The following is a 21859-nucleotide window of genomic DNA, read 5'->3' on the forward strand; positions in this document are numbered from 1 at the left end:
ATGGAGCTTCTCTCAAGACTTTAAACACTGACTTAGTAAAATCTTCAGCTATTTTTCACCCACTCTGACAATAAAGTTTGGCAAATAATTTCTTAGAAGGATACCAATATTTTGCAAATGCACATGTATTTAATGATAGCTGTTGAGATTTGTTAGCCTTTATAAATGATGAAAATGTGGTTTATTTGAGGCTGTATTGAAAATCATACTTGATGAGTGTTTCCTGAAGCATGAAAGAACATTGAGGATGATTTAGCTGTCACAGTTTACAATTTTCAAGAGAAATGTGCTTTAGACCTTTATAAAATATCTTTAGGTGCATTTCCCCAAACGTACATGAAGTAAGATTTAAGTTCATTGCGATTTGATAGTAAATCCTGGCTTCCATGGGGATTTTGACTATTTCCTACTAGGTATATTTGATAAAAACAGCTGCCCTAATACAGAGAATCTCATCTGATCCCGTTGTGGTAGAGGAAGTCCTCTCCTAGTTAAGAATTTCATATGTAGATAAACATACTGGACCTCATGTTTGATGGCACATTAAGCACCAAAGTTATCAAATGGCTGTCATTTATTTTAAGTACATAGTATGTGCCAGCCCAATCCTGAGCATTTTCTGTGTATTAACTAATTTCATCCTCTGAACAGCTCTACCATGAGTTAGCTTTACTATTCCCATACCATTTTATAGACAAAGGAGACATAGTAAGTGGTTATAGTGAAAGATTTTCAAATCCCTCCTCAAGGAGGGAAATTTGCAAGACAGGGGCTTTATTACAAAGACAAGCAGCTCCAAGAAAATGAATTTTGTTCTGGATGTAACTCTATATTAATGAAGTAGATAGGTACAGGCAGTCTGGCATTTTATGCTTTTACATCTTAAGCCATAGAAGAACTTAGAACACGTGAACCTATCAGATTCAGAAAAGTTGTACAAGCTCAGTGAGTTATACGTGAAACATTATTCCTAAGTAGACTGCTTGTAAAAGGTAAAGAGTGTTAGTAAAGAGCTTAGCTAGCTAGATTAAAGAAATTGTCTCTGCCCATCTGTTCTAATTAGCTTACCTCTCCCGCTTTCATAGCATGTTGGTTATTTCAGGAAAGAAGTGAGAGGTACCTTTGAAAAAGGACACCATTTTTATTTGAGCTAATTTATAATATTTTTCTATTCTTAAGCTTTTAAATGCTAGAATTTTCCTGTAACAATTTGTTACAGGAAGTTTCAAGGCTTTGGGTGCTCATTTAAGGATTTTGTCCTCTTCATTCCATTGCTTTTAGCCCAAATGATTATGTTTCCTCTTTTTGGGAAGACTTTTCTGGGTATTTTGATACTTGTCCTGATAAAAGGAAACCTTCTATCATTAACAGGTATTTTAAAATTTAATTTGTTTTTCTCTTTCTGTATATCTCTAGTATATTCTTTCTAAAAATAGCATTCTTTATGTGATTATGTGTAAGTTTCAATATCTTTCCAGTAATTTTAGCTCTTCATTAGAAATTTCTGGTGAAGCCTTACTTTTCCTCTTTTCCTGTGTTGAAATTGGATGTATACTTGATTTCAGTAACAATCTTCAAATAAAGGAGTGGAAATGAAATAGAAAAAAGAATCCACTCCCCTCTTCCTTAGATACGTACACGTCTATACTCTGAGCATTGACTCTAAAATCTAAATGTTGCACAAATGCCAGTTTTGCTTGGTCACCTTTCATGCTGTATCTTATTCATCATCAGAAGCCTGGTTGTTTTCACTCTTTAGTGCAAACCTTACCTTTCGAGGAGATCCAAGAACCCAAGAGTTCATTTTTTTTTCTCCTCACGGACTCGGAAACCCCAGATCCTCCTCTGTCTACCGAAAAGAAACAACCTTCGGATCACAGAGAAGCTGAGAGACGGTCGTTGCTCCGAAGAAGGAGATCTCTGTTTCCTAATGGAGTAAAAATCTGCCCAGATGAAAGTGTTTCAGAGGCTGTGGCAAATCATGTGAAGTATTTTAAAGTCCGAGGTAAGCTACACCCACAGCCCACTGCTGCAAACCCTTGAGCTTCGTACATGAATTCAAACATAGTTCTGTCACATTTGTTACATCTCATTATAATTCAAAATTTGTGGTAATTTAGACAGGAACTGAGCCAATTACCTTCTTTCAAGTAGCTCTGCAAAAAGGATTTACTAAAAATATAGTATTAAGCCAGTTTCAGAGGAAAGTTTACATTGTTTTTAAGAGGAAATATTTTAAATCTTTTTAAGCACTTCAGGAATACCAACTTATGTTATTGGATAAATAATAATTTTTACTTCTTCATCATAGTAATTTAGCTCATTGTGCCCACATAGTATACCTACCAAGGTATTACCTGTTGGCCTAATTTAGTTATTTTATGTGTATGAAATATAATCCATTTCTATTTTTTATAGTTTAGTCATCCCATAGAGTTCATGCTGGTTGCTCCCTACATGTGTATGTAGCTGGTTGGTCTCCATAAATGTTCGTAGGTCTAAAATGATGACACTTCTCACAATGGAACGTAGAGCAACAACAATGAGGATTTTTATTTTGTTTTTAATTAAACAATATTATCCTTGGTCTCATATTTTTTACTATGTGAAGGGATTCTGTTTCTCATATATACTTACCAGAAGATATAGATGTCTCGGTGTATACCAGTGACAATATCCCTTAGCCATTTGGAGGACTCCCAGACATTGTGTTTTTGCTGCTCAAGAGCCAGTAAGAAGCTAGTCATCGTGTGATGCTAGTAAACTAAAGTGAAAATAGATGACAAAATGATAGTGAAATCAGGTTTGTTGAAATATTAATTTCACCCAGTTTTCAAAAATATAACAAAGGAAATAGTACTCTTTACCATGACAGTAAAAGCCAAGTCAGCATTGTTACGATCTTGATGTGCTGTGCCAAACACGAGGCCCCTTGTCAATGATCCCATTCGTAGCATCTGTATTTTAAAATCAATTATTCCAGGAATACTTTAAATTTTTTGTTGGCTTTCTAAAATAATATCTCTTGAATCTATAAAAACTTGGGCAAAGCAATTAAAAAGCATAATCATATACCTTTAATGTCGGTTATTTCTTCTTCACTGCTTACCCAGCAATTGAAATATCTATGTATTTTGGGTATGTATTTTGATCTATCTAAAAATAATATAAAGTAAAAATCAGGTAATAGAAATCATATCTTGATAAATTATAAATGTCATTTTCATGTTTATTCAGTTCCTTTACTCTCCACTCTCTTTAGATTATTACCACTTTTGGAGGTACTGGCACTGGGACTGGGTTGGGTATACCCTGTCATGGTAAAGAGTAGTATTTCATTTGTTATGTTTTTGAGAATTGGGTAAATTGAATATTTCAACATAGGTCTTGATTTTGAAGAGATGGATTTGAGATGATTATGCCCTTAGAGAGATTATGTCCTGGAGAAGAATATTAGCAAAAAAAGAGGAAGACCCTTAATGAGACGGATTGACATAGTGGCTGCAACAATGGGCTCAAACACAGCAACAATTGTGAGGATGGCACAGGGCTGGGCCATCTGTTGTACATAGAGTCGCTATGATTTGGAACTGATTCAACAGCACCTAACAACAACACGCCTTTAGAAGCAGATGTTTGAAACTTGGAGGAAGGGATCCATTCAATGTCCAACCAAGGATCTTAGCTATTTCCACCAAGCTAATGGTTTGCCCAATTTTGTCTTCATAAATTATTTGGCATCAATTGCTAGTTGGAGAAACAAATTTTGAAAAGTATATTCATATAACTGAGAAGCAACTGCATTTTAACTTAATGATTTTGTAAAATTGACCAGATATCTAGGGCACTTGGAGTGCAGTGTAATAGACTCCTTTCCCTCTTTTTTTAAAAATCGTATCTGTAGTTGGACCTTTTAGAATAAAGCTTTATTGAGGTATACTTGATGGATTATAAACTGCACACATTTAAAGTATATAATTTGATTAGTTTTGACAAATGTGTTTATCCTTGAAACTATCATTGTCAATTAAAAACCCACTAACCCACTGCCACTGAGTTGATTCCGACTCATAGCAACCCTATAGGACAGAGTAGAACTGCCCCATAGAGTTTCCAAGGAGCGCCTATAATGAAATTATCAATCACCCCCAAATATTTTCTCACACCCATTTATAGTCTTTCCCTTTCTCACCACCTCCTCTTACCACAGTACACAATCATTGATCTGCTTTGTATTATTATATATTAGTTTACAATTTTTACAATTTTATGTATAAACAAAATCAAAAAGTATGTACTTTTTTTTGTCTTTTAGTGTACTTGTTTTGAGATTCATTTGTGTTTTGTTTTGTTTTTTGGGGTGTGTGTGTCAATAATTTGTTACCTTTTATCATTGGGTAGTACTCCATTTTATGGATATACCACAATTTGGAACATTTGGACTATTTTCAGTTATTGGTGATTACAGATAAAGCCGTCATGAACACTTGGGTACATACAAATCATTGTATGAACATATGCCTTCATTTCTATTGGGTAAATACTTAGGAATGGATGGTTGGGTCACATGATAGGTATTCCAAAAAAACCCAATGCTGTCGAGTCGATTCCAACTCATAGCAACCCTATAGGACAGAGTAGAACTGTCCCACAGAGTTTCCAAGGAGCATCTGGCGGATTTGAACTGCTGACACTTTGGTTAGCAGCTGTAGCACTTAACCACTACACCACCAGGGTTTCCATGACAGGTACAGGTTTAAGAAATTGCCAAACTATTTTCCAGTGTGATTGTGTTGTTTTACATTTCCACCAGCAATGTATGAGTGCCCTAGTTTCTTCACATTCTTGCAATACTTGGTATGGTCAGCCTTTTTTAAATTTAGCCATCCTAGTGGTTGTGAACGGATATCTTGTGGTTTAATTTACGTTTCCTTAGTGATTAATGACTAAGGATATTGAACCACTTTTCCTGTGCTTATTTGTTATTTGTATACTTTCTTTGGTGGAGAAGAGTCTATCAAAATGTTTAGTCCATTTTCTAAAAAATTGGGATGCATGTCTTATTATTGAGTTGTAAGAGTTCTTTATGTATTGTAGATAACAAGCTCTTTGTCAGATATACACAAATATTATTTCCCGTTCTGTGGCTTGTCTTTTCATTTTCAGTTCTTGTGAAGTCTAATTTATCTTTTTTTTAAATCAGGTTTTTGGTGTCATATCTAAATTTGCCTAACTAAAGGTCACAAAGATTTTCTCCTATCTTTTCCTGTAGAAGTTTTATAGTTTTATGTTTTACATTTAGGTTAATGATCCATTTTTAGTTAATTTTGTATATGGCGTGAGGTATGGATCACAATTAAAAAAATTCTTTTTGCATATAGATAGCCAGTTGTTCCAGCACCGTTGGTTAAAAAGATGACCCTTTCTTGCTTTTGCGCATTTGTTGTGAATCAGTCTCCCGTGTGTGGTAGGTCTGTTTCTTCACCCTTTATTCTGTTCATTGAGCTATTTCTCTCTCTTTATTCAAACCCATACTGTCTTATTACTGCAGCTTTTTAATAAGTCTTTGAAGCAGATAGTGTAAGTTCTTTAACTTGGTTCTTCTTTTTCAAATTTATTTGGTTATGCTAGGTCCTTTCCATTCCATATAAACTTTAGAATCAGCTTGCTAATTTCTACAAAAAAGGCTGCTGGGATTTTGATTGGTATTGTGTCGAAGCTATAGATCAATTTGGGGGAGAATTGTCATCTTAACAATATTGAATCTTCTGATCTATGAGCAGGATATATTCCTCCATTTATTTAGGTCTTCAATTTGCCTCAATAATGTTTTGTAATTTTCAGTGTACAGGCCTTGCAAATTTTTTGGCAGATTTATCTTTAATTAAGGATTTCATTTATTTTCATGCTATTGAAAATAGTATTTTAAGAAAAATGAATTTCTGATCTTTGTTAGTATATAGAAATATAAGTGATTTTTGTATGTTGACCTTTTACCCTGCAACCTTACCTGACTTATTCTAACATTTTTTTTTTTTTTTTTTGGTAGATTACTTACGTAGACAATTATCCTATTTATGAATAAAGGCAGTTTTACTTATTTTCCAATCTGTGTGCCATTTATTTCTTTTTCTTGTCTTATTGCACCAAATTGATCACTCCATATGCTTTGGGCTCCATAGCTCTGAAAGGAAACTATTACCCTGAAAAAGACTTTTTTCCATATTGCATTTTTATGTACTGGGTAAGACACACAGCCTGAGCCCTAGTAACAGGATTAAAGAGAGATTAAATGCTGGCGTTTTTTCCTTCAAAAAGCTGTCATTATGTTTTCCCTTCCCCCATCAGTTTCCAGGGCAGGTTATCTTCACCAGAAGAGAGATATTTATAGTTACGTATATTTTCCAAAACAGCAGGTTTTCTTCAGCAGTAATTAAAAGCTACAAAAATTGTGCAACAAGGATAGGAAAGCTGTACTCTAAATTTGTTTTATAGGATTCTGAGTAGGTCTAGTGCTAGGCCAAACAGTGAAGTGTGTGACATTTGTCGTGGTGGCCGCTTGCTTTCCTTAGTACCTCTTTCCCTGAAATCGTGGTGATTTTGCTCTGCTCCCTACTGCCTGCAGTGCACTATCCAGTTTTTCCTGTCTGAGCTGCATGAATCCTCCAAACTTCCCCTAAACTCTCCCCTGCATCGAAATGTTACTGTTCTGAATTCTGTTATTCCAAGTAGTCAATCGGATCTTCTTGTCAGATAGCTCCCAATTGAAAAGCCGTTGAATAAAGTAAGGACGTGTTACCTTTTCAGAGGGAATTGTATTTTAAAAACAGTTTAATTGAGATGTAATTCATGTACCATACAGTTCACCCATTTAAAGTGTACAATGAGTTTTACTACTTTCACAGATATGTGCAGCCATCATCACAGTTCAATTTAGAACATTTTCATCACCGCAGAAAAGAAACCCTAGTTCCTCAAGTAGTTAAACATAGAATTACCATGTTGTTGTTTTTAGTTACTGTGGAGTTAGTTCAGACTCGTGTTGACATAACAGAACTGAATGTTGCCTGGTCCTGTGCCATTTTCATGATCATTGGTATGTTTGAGTGCCTTCCAACCTTGGAGGCACTATATCAGGCAGTATTCTGTGGTTATACATCGGGTTTTCATTGCCTAATTTCCGGATAGATTGCCAAGCCTGTTTTAGTATGGAAGTTCTGCAGAAACCTGTCTACCATGGGTGAACTTGCTGGCATAGGAAATATTGGTGACATAGCTTTCAGCCTCACAGCAACACACAAGCCACTATAGCGTGATGAATTACCACATGACCCAGCAATTCCACTCCTAAGTACAAAGCCCAAAGAATTAGAAGCAGGGATTCAAACAGATACTTGTACACCAGTATTCATTGCAGCATTATTCACAATAGGCAAAAGGTGGAAACAATCCAAGTGTTCATCAACAGATGAATGGATAAATGAAATGTGATATATACATACAATGGAATATTATTCAGCCATAAAAATAAATGAAGTTCTGATACATGCTATGATATGGATGAACAATGAAAACATAATGCTAAGTGAAATAAACTAAACACAAAGGGAAATAGATTGTATGATTCTACTTATATGAAATAACTAGAATAGGCAAATGCATAGATACAGAAAATAGATTAGTGATTACCAGGGGCTAGGGGAAGAAGAGTGGGGAATTATTGTTTACTGGGTACAGAGCTTCTGTTTGCAGTGATGACAAAGTTTTGGAAATAAATAATGGTGGTGGTTGCACCAAAAAAAAAAAAAAAAAGGCTTACTACCCTGTGATAGACTAAATAATGTCCCTCCCGCAAAGATGGCCACAGCCTCGTCCCTGGGACCTGTGAATGATATTTTATAATGGCAAAGGGGATTTAACAGGTGTCATTAAATTAAGGATTTTGAGATGCCAAGGTAATCCTGGATTACCTGGGTGGGCCTGATGTAATCACAAGGGTCATTGTAAGAGGAAGTCAAGAGATCAGAGTCAGTGTTGTGAGATGTTATGAAGGAAGAAAGGGGTTAAAGTGATGCAGAAAAGAGCCCATGAGCCAAGGAATGCCGGTAGCCTCTAGAAACTAGAACAGGCAAGGAAACGGAATCTCCACTAGAGCCTACAGAAGAAACCAACCCTGCTGACACTTTGATGTTAGCGCAGTCAGACTGATTTTGGACTTCTGACCTCTAGAACTATAAGAGAATAAATTTATATTATTTTAAGACAGAGGGAAAAGAGAAGATATCTTTACTTCTTCCATATTCCACAGCCTGAAGCAACCACTCATCTACTTTGTTTTTATAAAATTGCTTATTCTGGACACTTCTTATAAATGGAATTAAATAATTTGCGATCTTTTGTGACTGGTTTCTCTCACTTAGCATAATGTTTTCAAGATTCGTTCATGTTGTTGATGAACCTTTTTGATGACCAAATAATATTCAATTGTTTGTATATACCATATTTTGTTTATTAAGCAGTTGATACTCAGCTGTTTCCACCTTATTAGGTTGAAGATTACTTTCTATTCCTAGTTCACTGAGAGTTTATTATGAAAAGGTGTGGATTTTGTTGAATTCTTTTTCTGAGTCTATTGAAGTGATCATGTGATTTTTGTTTTTATTCTATTGATATGGTATATCACATTAATTGATTTCCAGGTGTTAAACCAACCTTGTATTCCTGGGATAAATCCCGCTTGGTCATGGCGTATACTCCTTTTTATATGTTTCTGGATTCAGGTTGCTAGTATTTTGTTAAGGATTATTGATGAAGGGATACTGGTCTGTAGGTTCCTTTTCTTGTGATGGCATTGTCTGTTTTGGGTATTTTAGTAATACTGACCTCATTGAATAAGTTGAGAAATGTTCCCTCCTCTCCTATTTTTTGGAAGAGTTTGTGAAGAAATGGTATTAATTCTTCTTCAAATGTTTGGTTGAATTTACCCTGTAAAACTATGTGGGCTTGCAGTTTTCCTTGTGGGAAGCTTTTTGATCACTAATTCAATATTTTTACTTGTTTTATAGGTTTATTCTGATTTTCTGTTTCCTCTTGAATCAGTTTCCATAGATTGTCTTTATAGAAATTTGCTCATTTTATCTACAATTGTTTGTAGTAGTTTTTTATAATCCTTTTTATTTCTGAAAGGTCAAGAGGAATGTAGTTCTTTCATTTCTGATTAAAGTAATTTGAGTCTTCTTTTTTTCTGTGTCTGTATAGCTAAAGGTTTGTCAGTTTTGTTGATATTTTCAAAGAGCTAGTTTAAGTCAACGGAATGAATTTTGATGGAGATATTTTAGACCCAGCATTGAAATGCTGAGAGAGCTTTTTGTAGTATGTAGGGAGGCATCCCCCAAACCCTAATTTGTAAGAGACTGTGCTACTATTCTGTAAATCCATGAATTTGGTAAAGAGAAGGCCTGCTGTAAAATCTGGTATGTTTTTTTTTTATCACTTCTGGTTGCTCCCCAGTATTATCTCCAACTACCTTTCTTCAGTGCCTAAGAATACTTTTCTAAGATTTTATTATGAAAAGTTTCAAAACGTACCATGAAGTTGAAAGGATAGTATAGTGAGCACCCATATTCCACCACCTAGATTCTATAGTTAACATTTTATTAGCTTTATCACATATCTATCTATCCAACCGTCTTATTTTTGGGATGTATTTTACAAGTTTTAAACATTAATATACTTCCCCCATGTCACTTCAGCAAGAATTTCATTAAAGCTCAATGTTTGTTTACTTTTTTAAGGAAAATTTGCATAGAGTGAAATACAGAAATATTAAGCACACCGTTTGAGAATTTTGACAAATGCACGCACTATTGTAACCCAAACCTCTACCAAATTTTGGAACATTAGCACTGCAGAGGGCTACCTGATGCCCCTTCCCAGACAGTCTTCACACCACCCCACCCCCAGGCAACTAGTCTTCTAATTTTTTTTTTTAACCATAATTTAGTCTCACCTATCTGAGACTTTATAGAAATAAAATAGTATGTAGTCTTTTGTGTAAGATTTCTTATGCTCAGCCTAATATTTTTGAGATTCATTCATGTTACTGCATGAATTTATTCCTTTTTATTTTATCATATGACTTTATCATCATTTCCTATTTATTTTCCTGTTGCTATAGATACCTGGGTTGTTTTAATTTTTTACTTATTATGAATAAAGCTTCTTTAGCATTGAACATAAGTCTTTTTGTGGATATATGATTACATATATCTTGAGTGAATACCTAGGAGGAATTGCTGAGTCATAGGTTTGGTGTACATTATGCATTGAATTGTGTTCCTCAAAAGTGTGTGTCAACTTGGCTAGGCGATGATTCCCAGTGTTGTGTGGTTGTCTTCCATTTTGTGATCTGATGTACTTGTGTGTTATAAATCCTAGTCTCTGCGTTAATGAAGCAGGACGCAATCTACAGGATTAGATTGCATCTTGAGTCAATCTCTTTTGAGATATGAAAGAGAGAAGTGAGCAGAGAGGAGGGAGACTTCATTGCCATCAAGCAAGAAAAGCCAGGAGAGGAGCGTGTCCTTTGGCCCTGGGGTCCCTGTGCTGAGAAGCTCTTAGACCAGGGGAAGATCAATGACAAGAACCATCCCTCAGAGCAGACAAAAGAGAGAAAGCCTTCCCCTGGAGCTGGTGCCCTGAATTCAGACTTCTAGCCTCCTAGACTGTGAGAGAATAAATTTCTGTTTGTTAAAGTCATATGTTTGAGATATTTCGGTTGTAGCAGCATTAGATAACTATGACAGTGTATGTTTATTTAGTTATGTAATAAACTACGAGTATGTTTTCCAAAGCGGTCGTACTCTTTTACTCCAACTCCAATTTACTGCTGTCGAGTCGATTACTGACTCATAGTTACCCTATAGGACAGAGTAGAACTGCCTCATAGTTTCCAAGGAGTGCCCGGTGGATTTGAACTGCTGTCCTTTTGGTTAGCAGACATAGCTCTTAACCACTACGCCACCAGGGTTTCCCTGTACTGTTTTACACTCCTACCAAAAATGAGGGTTCTGGTTGCTCCACATCCTTGCCAAAATTTGGTGTTGTCTGTTTAAAATATTTCGACTATTCTGATTTGTGTGTAAATGTTTTTGATTTGCCTTTCTCTGAAGTTGAATGATGGTGAGCACTTTTTCACGTGCTCGTTAGCCATTTGTACCTCTTCCTTTGTAATGCCTCGGTTCCATCTTTTACCGGTTTTTAAAATGGAGTTGCTTGTTTTTTTTTTATATTATTATTACTGTGCTGTAGAATTCTTTAAACACCCTAGATACCAGTTCTTTGTCAAATATATGTATTTTGATATTTTCTCCTGGAGGTATGACTTGCCTATTCATTTTCATTAATGGTGTCTTTTGATGAGCAGAAGATTTTGGTTTTGATGAAGTCTAATTTAATCAGTTTTTTTTTTTTTTACTTTTATAGTTGTTGCTTTCTGTGTCCTATTTTATAAAACCTTTGCCTACCCTCAAGTCATGCAGATACTCTTCTGTGTTTTCTACAGGAACCTTCATAGTACTAGCAGCTTTTACAGATCAGATTATTTTTTATGTACAGTGTGAAGAAGGGGTTGAGATTTATTCTTTCTTTCCTTATGGATATACAGTTTTTTGGCCTCACAATATTTGTATACTTTCAGTGAATTACCTTATTTAATTATCAGGCTCTGTAGACATTTGTTTACTTGTTTTCATTTACCCAGACTTTCACCTTTTCATCGTGTTCTGGGGTTTACTTTCTTTCTGAAGTTTCAAGAAGAAGAAAGGAAGAACTATGAATCCACAAGTGGGTCACTTCTGCCTAAATCAGCCCTGCTGGACTGTTCAGTATGCTGTAGGTCAAATGTTCTAAACAGCAATAATAAGAATGCAGTTAGTTCATTGAAAGAGAATTTAAATTTGTAAGCAAAGATTCAGTTTAACCCTGAAAAGTCGATAAAGTTTCAATAGTCATATACTTCATATTCTATTAAAGCTTAAGAGCTCTTTTTTGGCTTAGAGTATCAAACAGTGGACAGCCAGAGCTCAATATGACAATAACATCTGAAATTCATGCAACACTTCGCAGTTTACAAAATACTTCCACAGATAAGATAGGTAAGGCAGTAATTATTCATTCCATTGAAAAAAGAGAGATTGAGTACATTGAACCTGCGAATGACTAGGTAAGTTGCCCATGACTATGAAGCTAGTAAGAAGTGAAGTGAGGGCTAGGGTGGAGATCTGAGTCTAGGGTTCCACCTCAACATAAAATCCGTAGCCATGGAGGCGATTCCAACTCCTAGCGACCCTGTAGGACAGAGTAAAACCTGCCCCACAGGGTTTCCAAGCCTGAATCTTTATGGAAGCAGACTGCTACATCTTTCTTCCATGGAGTGGCTGGTGGGTTTGAACCTCTGACCTTTTGGTTAGCAGCCAAGGGCTTCACCACTGTGCCACCAGGGCTCCTTTTCCATCTTAATATGCTGCCTAGATATTCAGTCTTAATGAAATGAAAAATAGTTTTATTTATCTCTTTGCATTAACATCTTTCCTTCTCTGTCATTACTGTCCTCCTCCTCCTTTCCATCCAGTGTAGCTGTTGCCCACAGTATCCTGCACCTGGTCACTGAAATCGTTACAAGATAGCAGTATACTCAGTGCTGTACAGAATAAGCAGAGCATGTTCGCTCCCTCTCAGATTTGATGCTGTGGAATAATTTAGCAGACAGTTTGAATTAGTTTTTATTTTAATATAGCAGTACATTTTTCCTGAATCTAATTTTCTTTTTAGATATTAAAAAACAAAACAAACAAACTCATCATTATCTTTTGTTTTCCAATATGAAATATAGTGGCCTGGGGAGGATAACTTCAGGTGAATTTCATCCTTCCTGATTTTAGGTTTCCATGGTTAAAGCTATCAACTGCTAACTAAAAGGTCAGAGGTTAGAAATCACCAGCGGCTCCGAGGGAGAAAGATGTGGCAGTCTGCTTCTGTAGAGATTACAGCCGTGGACATCCTATGGGGGCAGTTCTACTCTGTTCCACAGGGCTGCTGTGAATCGGAACTGATTTGATGGCAGTTTTTTTTTTTTTTTTTTTTCCTTCTGTTATGAGCTCTGAGGAAATTTCTGAGTGCTCCTCTTTTTTAGTGGTATGTGATGGAAACTTTTTGAAGGATTTGATGCAGTGCAGTTAAGTCACTACAGTTTTGTAAAAAAGCTCTAGGGCATTTATAGGGCACCCAGGGCATATCATTATCCCCTTCCCAAGTCATCTTGAAAGGCTGAGAAGCTGGTATTTGGAGAAGTTAAGTGAATTTAAAACATCTGTAAATATCAGGTAATGTTAAAATTACCACACCTGTTAAAGAAACATGCTGGATCATATACAGTAAACTCACATCATCTTCACTTCTGAAAAACATAAACGTGAATTTTTTTGAGAGGTGGAAAAAACCTCTGCTCGGTAGAAGGTGAATCAGTCCCCTTCCCAAGGGAATGAGGAGTACAAAGGCTCTTCTGAAAAGTCTAGACACACACAAAGGGTCTTGACTGAGACTCGTTCCTATGTCCTTCCAGAAGGGAGTGTGGGCAAGGGTGTCTCTGAGGTGAATCTGAATTGGCCCTGATCGTTATGAGAACCCAGGGTATAACTTTTCATAAAAACACCTCTGTCCATTTTTTCAGTGTGTCAGGAAGCTGTCTGGGAAGCCTATAGAACTTTTTGGGATCGCCTTCCTGAGCGTGAGGAATATCGTCACTGGATGAATTTGTGTGAGGATGGAATCACAAGTATATTTGAAATGGGTACAAATTTTAGTCGGTCTGTGGAACATCGAAACTTAATCATGAAGGTAAGTGTAGTAACAAGGGAATGAATTGATGGACTGTTGTTGAAATGCACATACAGGTAAGTGTAGTAACAAGGGAATGAATTGATGGACTGTGGTTGAAATGCACATACACAGTGAAAGCCTGAAACAAGGAAGACCAAGTGGCAAATCCCTCGATTTCTTTTTTGTTGTATTATGCTATCCTAGTGAGCTGCTCTGGGGTGTGGCCTAGTCTTTGTATTTCTAGCTCTGGCCTTTATAGTAAACATTATTAAACCAGGTTAGAGCCTCAGCCGTGTTTATAAATGTAAGTCTTTGGAAATAATACTCAGCAAACCTGCGAGAGTCAAGCATTTTTGCCAAAGTTTTATATATTATCAATTCAGGGTGGAGACTTGTGACTTTAATTAAGATAGTGAATATAGTTCATTGAATAAATGTTTAGTAAAGTGTAAATATGATTCTAGTTTATGAATTTGCTTACTTATTTTGCTTATTTTGGGCATTAGTTTATTCATAGCAAAGGGTAACTAAACATGCATCTAGACAAATTGCCTGCCCACTTGCCCCTTTTCGGAAAGCACGTGTGTACTCATGACAAGAAAGTGAAACTGTTCAGATACATGTGGCACGTTGTCCATGCTGTCTGATGCGCCCTGGGTCCCCTGCCCATCTGGTCACGCCCTCTGTGTCTTCAGCTCAGAGGTAACTTCTTTTGTGAGGAGCCAGCCTCCAGCCTGGAGCTCCCACAAATATTTGAGCTCCCGTGATTCTTTAGTGTTGTACTTATACTTTGTTATTATTAGTTGTCTATATGACTAATTCTTCCACCGGACCATGAACTGAAGAGCAAGGGGTATATCATTAATTGTTCATTTTTGCACTCCCATGATGTAGTAGATATGCAATAGATGTTTGCTGAAATAAAATGAAAGTATATAAGCAGTAGCCACAATGCTTTTTTCCTATTTTCTATAATTTATAAACTTTACAAAAATTATTTTAAATAGGCTTTGTAAGTACTGTATACCTTAAAGGGACTGAGAAAAGAATTACTGACTAAATGAGATATTTTTATTTGAGTCCGTTTAAATCAGATTAGTACAGTTTAAAGTAATAAAGTATATTATTCTATTTTTCCTATTTTATGTCTGGGAGAAGTATGTTATGGTTTTCTTTTAACTTTTGGTTCTTTTCAAGATGGTCTCATTAAGTGAGGTTAAGTTGAGGAGAGAAGGATGGTCTGATAAACATGGGTGAACCCCAAGACAAATTTTTCAGGCTTATAAAGGTGTGCAAATTTTGAAGGTGTACAGGCTTTTCCATGTTTTAAAATGAAAGCAACTTTTAATCATGATACCTCACATTTTAAGCCAAAGCATCGCATAGTTGTTCCTCTGCCATTTTTTAAACTTCTCTGTATTAATAACCACCACGTATTTGGTGTCTACTATGTACTAGGCCATGCATTAAGCACATTAAATACCTTCTCTCTAATAAGCAGTAACCTTATAATTAGGTGGTAACGTCCCCATTTTGCAGAAAAGGAAATTAAGCATCAGAGTTTTTAAACTCCTGATCCTATGTCATACAACCAGCTATATCTCATGGTTAAATGCAAACTCAGTTTTCCAAAATCCATGTTCTTTCCCTCATACCACTGAGCCTCCCCTTGTCAGTCGTTACCGGTTTTACAAATTGCAGTGCTCTTAACACATAACATATATTACATTAATATTTATACTTGTATCAGCAATGTCTGTCTCAAGTGATAGACTGCAAATATGTATGATGTAGATAAACTGTAAATATGTATAACGTAGAATTACTGTACAGTCACTGGGTGGTGCCAATGGCTAACAGCTCAGCTACTAACTGAAAAGTTGGCAGTTTGAATCCACCTAGAGACTTCTGGGAAGAGAGGTCTAATGATCTAATTTCAAAAGATCACAGCCATGAAAATCCTGTGGAGCAGCTCTACTCTGACACACATGGGGTTGCCTTAAGTCAGAATTGGCTCAGTGACAACTGGTTTAGAGTTACTATTGCCATAACTGCAGGTTTTTGGGGTGTTACATTGGTAGGTGTCACTTAAACAAGTGGAACTTTTAGCAAGTTTAGATTTGAAGGCATAGGAGTTACACTTCCAGTGGCTATTTCATAGAACATGCAGACGAAGAGGATGAAGTGTTGCCTAGATTTAATTTTAGATGATAAGTATGAGTTAGCTAAATAGCAGGAATTAGGAATGGACATTCTAGGTAGAGGGACAGATAAGCCAAGTGTTCATAGGGAATGACTTGGGGACAATGTACCAGAAGCCTAGACTAGGAGTGGTGGGAGGTCAGAGTGGAAAGGGTAGGTTAACAAGTTTTGACAGGAAACCGTGAAGAGTTGTAAGCAGGAGAGTCACAGGGGCTGATTTTAGAGATTGGAGTTTTAGAGAGGTCATGTGGTTTCTCTCACCACAGGATGGATTAGAGGAGAAAAGACTGGAGCAGAGCAACCAGGCAGGATGCTGCTGCAGTACTCCAGGCAGAGAGGATGAGGGCCATAACTGTACCTTAAGATAGAGCAAGGGAGCATGGGAGATACACGCAAGAAACAAGATGAGTAGGATTTTGTGACAGATTGGATTGGGAGTGGAGTGGGGGAAGGAGTGGCCGATGACACCTCCCAATTTCTAGCTTTGGTGACTGAGACCAAGAATACAGGCCGAGAAGCAGCTTTGGGGTGTGTGATGGAGAGAATGAGTTCACTTTTGAATGTGTTGATTTGAGCTGCCTGTATGAAAAGCGAACTGTTGATATTTTGGTTTCATTCCAGGGAGAGCAATGTGGGTTGTAAATCAGCTTTGTGAATAATCAGCCTTGAGGTAGTATTTGAAACCATGAAAGTGCTTGAGATTACTCCAGGAGAGGCTGTAGATAAGACGAGCAGTGAACTATTAATAAATATCATGAGAATATTTACAGTAATATCCTCTCCATTTTACAGATGAGGAAATTGAGGCCCAGTGCCAGAGAGGTTTTGTGATTTGCTTATATAGCCAAAGAAGGAGAAAGGGAACTTGAAACCAAGCTTTCTGATTCTTAGTGTTCTTTTCATCATATTGGCCTCAAAATAAAACTATCTAGAGGAAGCTTGGGTACAGTTTGCCTTGGAACGTCCCAGATGAATAATCCAGTTATTGATATAGTTTATCATTTTGTCTGATTTCTGGAGAAACGGGCTTATCAGCTATTTTATACACATGTCTATATTGTTCTAGGGTGAAAATCACTGTAAATACGTTAGATCATGTAATAACTTGATTCTAACTCCATGGCAGGTTAGTCTCTAACTTGCAGACATTTTTGGAATGATTAGCAGGAAAGAATTGTTAATTTGTGCCCATTTAAAAAAGAGTACAGGAACTTTTGGGCACACAAACAGAGACTGACGTTGGGGCATTTACCCAGTTGCAAAACCGATTTGATAGCATTAGTGCCTTGTTTTAACCATTTGTCTAACCACGGAGAATAGTAACATAGATTCTACAGTGCTAGGAAATTCATGTTCCTGTGGAACAAGTTTTATTTACTGCTTAATAACTGTCTTTAAAAACATAGTCATTTTTATCTTTGTTTTTCTTAGAAACTGACTTACACAAAGGCAACTGTAAGCAGGTGAGTGTTTCTTTTTCCCCGAGTTCATGTCTGGCAACATAGATTTGTCGTGCTCACTCCAAGACTCACCCCACATTTAATGGTGCCTTTCTATTTTCTTGGCAGTTCCTGCGGTGACAGGGCCTGTGGGTAAGTCCCAAGTGCTTTTCCTCATCTTGCGGCCACCTCCCTTTCCAGACTACCACCACAGCTTTCTGGGCTTGTTTACTGTCTGACCTTATGAAGAGGCAGATTGTTCCCTCTCTCTTGGGTAAGAAAGCGGATTTCTGGTTTATGTGGTATGATCAACTGTTGTCTTAGTTTCTTAGTGCTGCTGTAACAGAAGTACCACCAGTAGGTGGCTTTAATGAACAGAAATTTATTTTCTCATAGTTTAAGAGGCTAGAAGTCTGAATTCAGGGCACCGGCTCTAGGGCAAGGCTCTCTCTCTGTCCACTCTGGAGGAGAATCCTTGTGTCAGCTTTTCTAGCTGGCCATCCTTGGAGTTCCTGGGTTTGTAGATTGGTCTGCCTCCACCATCTTCAGATAGTGTCAGTCTTCCAGAGCCTGCTTGCTTCTGTGCCTAATCTGCTCTTTTATATCTCAAAAGTGACTGGTTTAAGGCACACCTTATACTGACATGGCTCATTTGCATAATGAAGAAAACCCTATTCTCAAGTAGATAACACCCATGGTTATAAAACCAAAAACCAAACCATTGCCATGGAGTGGATTCCAAACCTATAGGACAGGGTAGAACTGCCTTATGGGGTTTCCAAGGAGCGGCTGGTGGATTTGAATTGCTGACCTTTTGATTAGCAGCTGAGCTGTTAACCACTGTGCCACCAGGCCTTCTCCACAGGTATAGGAGTTAGGATTTACAGCACATATTTTGTGGGGACACAGTTCCATCCATAACAACTACTGTTTAGATCTAGGGGCTAATGGTAAAATTGTTCGGCAATAGTATACCTTAATAGAAGGATAGATTATTAAATGATGGGTGGGATGTGGATCACTTTCTTGAGTATTAATGAATATGGTATTGAAGCATAAGAATAACACAACCTAGATGAATCCTCCAGTGCTATGGTTCTTGCTCTGTTGACCTTTAGGCTTAGGGATAAGGTCATTTGTGGCTCAGTAGAAGATGGAAGATGTGGAATTTTGAGCCTACAGAGGGTAAAGATTTCTCATTCTGTACATCCTCAGAATATTTGGTTATGCCAGCAAGTGGGTGATTGTACAGGGACACACCACTAGGGCATGCAGTTCAGATCCAAGTCCAGAATTTCACCTCAAATCAGAGGGAAGGACTGATTAAAAAATCAAGTAGGTGAGTCAAGAGTGCAGCCTGGGTGGCAGAGTATACATGTGGTTTCAAATGCGACATGAATAACCAGGTGGGAAGTGGGACTCTGTGGTCTCACTCATTCATATGGCTGATGATACCACTGAGCCTGTGCTGGGGCCTGGGATTTAGCACCCTTTTTTGATGTGGGACCATGTAGTTTCTTGGGTGTGGGCTCTTCACTACTGAGAAGCAGAGCTGAGAATCCTTGTAATTGTCATTGCAACCCAGGCAGTGGACTAAATACTCTGATGAGCCTTACCAGTCTCAGTAATCCCTACAGTTGTGTGAACAGTGTGCTAAGGGCTCTGGTGGTCATCAAAGCCAGAGATCCAAACAGGGGCTTGATGGCTGTACCTGAAATCCCCCTGCTGGTTATTGCGGAATGTTCTGAGATGTTTGACCACTTTTCATCTGATTAGAAGGATTCGGGGAAGATGGTGGTGATGGGGGAGGAGAAGATGGAGCAGAGGGCCCATTTTGATGCCTGCCAAGAGTCTGTTGTGTGGAGAGTTCTGGGCTGAGGGTTCTACTTCAGAAACCTGCGTTGACATCACCGTTTGGTTGGTGTCTGTTCATTATCAGTGAATTTGCTGGACCTGTTGACTGTCTGTTCTCAGCCTATTTGTCCATAATCAGAAAGCCTTGCTCATTAAGGAGTTTTAGTCTGGTGGTTTGCAACCTTGTCTGTGTTGCAGCCCACACCCCGAGACTGATTTAATTGATTTGCATTGTGGCCTGAGCATGGGGATTAAAAAAGGAAAAAAGATCTTCAGGTGATTCTATTATGCAGCTGATGTCAAGAACCAGTGCTTTGGGCTGATGAAAGGTTGTTCTTGTGTGCCATTGAACTGATTCCGACTCATAGCAACCCTGTATGACAGAGTAGATCTGTTCCTTAGGGTTTCCTCGGCTGGAATCTTTATGGGAATACATCATCAGGTCTTTTCTTCCATGGAACAATCAGTGGGTTCAAACTGCGGACCTTCTGGTTAGCAGCCAAGCACTTAACCACTCTGCCACCAGTGCTGTACATTTGTTGATTTATTTAATTCTCATAAAAATCCTCTGAGTTACGTACTTTTATTATCTCCTTTTTATAGATGTGGAAACTGAGTATTAGAGTTTAAGTAACTCAAGGTTATTAAGCTAAGTAAGGGGTGAAGTTGGGATTCAGACCCATATCAATTTGATTCTGAAACCTACCCTTTTCACCTCTAGTTATACTGCCTTTTACTGTGCAAAATATTTATTACCACACTTAATCATCACAACAAAAATAACTAGATTTAGCAATAGTATCTTCACAGGAATAAATAAATAACATCAATAATTTTACAAAATACCTAACGCCTGCTTCTTACTCATTTTTATAACCCAAATAGATAAGCTTCCTGAGGAAAGGAACCATGTTTTGGGATTCTTCATAACCTCTACAGTACCACCACAAAGCTTGTACACAGTGTAATTTCAGTATATGTAGTATGTGTTGAATTGGTTGATTTGTTTTAGTCTAGTGTTGTGTGTGGGTATGGTGGGTGTGTATACAGAAATGTGGAGAGAGGGAAGAAAGGAGAAATTAATTCAGTTGGATGATTTTTTGATTGATTCAGCTTTGTATATGGCCAAACTGGTCACACAATAAATTTTCAGTGTCTAGGTTTCCATATCAGCCTCATAGATACAGCTGAGGACATTTTGTTCCATCTAGTTCAGTGTTACTATACCCCAGTGGTAATATAGAATTTCTGGCAAATAACGCAACTTCAGAGCTTGTTGGGTTTCATCATTCCAAGAGGAAAAATGTGGATTTGTTCTTTATCCCTGCTGAGGGAAGTGTTTCTTAGACAATATATCACTAACAGGTCCCTGATGACAAGGCACCTAAGTCATAACAACTAGGAAGGAATTAGAGAAGAGGGGAAATGAATGAATGCCTTGGCTTTCTCTGGAGCTGGCCCAGATTGATGATCTTATTTCTGTGTCTTTGGCCCTCCTGCCTGCTGACTGAAACTCTTATCCTCGTGTACATCAGCTGAAAGTCTCTCATATACCTTCATTGTCTTCTTTCCCATCCCAATACTCAAGAACAATTTTTTTTTGTAAGAAAAGACAATGAATGATTCCATCTATCTGAAGAGACACTCCTTCATCATAAGAGCTAGACTGTAATCTACCACATGCCTTCGGAAGCTAGATAGGCAATGCATAGATTAGTGTGAATGTCTACATTTACAAGTGTTGAAGCTGTAGAATTCTAGGCATTCCAAGGACTGCTATGCACTGATATGTTAACGCATCATAAAGATGCCAAATAGGAGGGAGATGAGGCTTTCTCTTCCTTATCCTGTCAGATAAGTTAGTCCGGAACCTCATGGTAGACCACTGTGGGTCAAGGAATAAACTCCATTTTACTCTAACTCTGTGTTTAATTTAAAAATACTAATGAATCAGCAGTTACTTAGATGATTGAAAAACTTCTTAGTCACAGGAACAAATGATGGGGTTTGTCCTTTAAAATGATTACAATACCTTTACCTCAGTAAACTTAATTGGAGGTTTTGCAGTTTAAATAAAAAATAGTAATAGCTAACACAAATATAGCACTTATTGTTCAGACACAGTTCTAGGTCTCTTTACTTATTTTAATTTACTTAATCTCTCACATGCTATGAGATAGGCATTATTCTTATTCCTCTCTCTCACATGCTATGAGATAGGCATTATTATTCTTCCTCGTTTACAGAGAAGGAAACCGCGGTACAGAGAGATTAAGTGACTTGTTCAGTGTTACAGCGCTATTAAGTGATGGAGCCAGTATTCAGTCCCTCTGCTATATTGTCTCCCTTTTCAAATTATATGACTTTTCTGTATTATTTAGAAATAAACAAATATAGTTGTATTTGTTTCATGTCTATGTGCATGAACAAGAAAGGAGAAAACATGAAGAATGGAGAGTTTCAATTTCAATGGTTCTATAATTAAA

At 37.3% G+C, this 21859-nt stretch overlaps 1 protein-coding gene across 4 annotated transcripts in view; it reads left to right on the forward strand.

Moving 5' to 3' along the window:
- The first annotated feature begins 1186 nt into the window (after window positions 1-1186).
- IMPG2 (interphotoreceptor matrix proteoglycan 2) overlaps window positions 1187-21859 on the forward strand; it is a 113633-nt gene continuing 92960 nt past the window's right edge. For 3 of the 4 annotated variants that reach the window (XM_064273039.1, XM_064273038.1, XM_064273040.1), the window contains exons 1-4: window positions 1447-2005; window positions 13730-13896; window positions 17512-17543; window positions 17649-17672. In XM_064273039.1, the coding sequence (XP_064129109.1) occupies window positions 1711-2005; window positions 13730-13896; window positions 17512-17543; window positions 17649-17672 (518 nt within the window). In that variant the 5' untranslated portion in view covers window positions 1447-1710. Of the gene's footprint in view, window positions 1372-1446; window positions 2006-13729; window positions 13897-17511; window positions 17544-17648; window positions 17673-21859 lie in introns of those variants that run through there. The other variant, XM_064273041.1, reaches the window with a different exon arrangement.

Source organism: Loxodonta africana, chromosome 20 (assembly GCF_030014295.1).
Source record: "Loxodonta africana isolate mLoxAfr1 chromosome 20, mLoxAfr1.hap2, whole genome shotgun sequence".
In the NCBI taxonomy this organism is placed as follows: domain Eukaryota; kingdom Metazoa; phylum Chordata; class Mammalia; order Proboscidea; family Elephantidae; genus Loxodonta; species Loxodonta africana.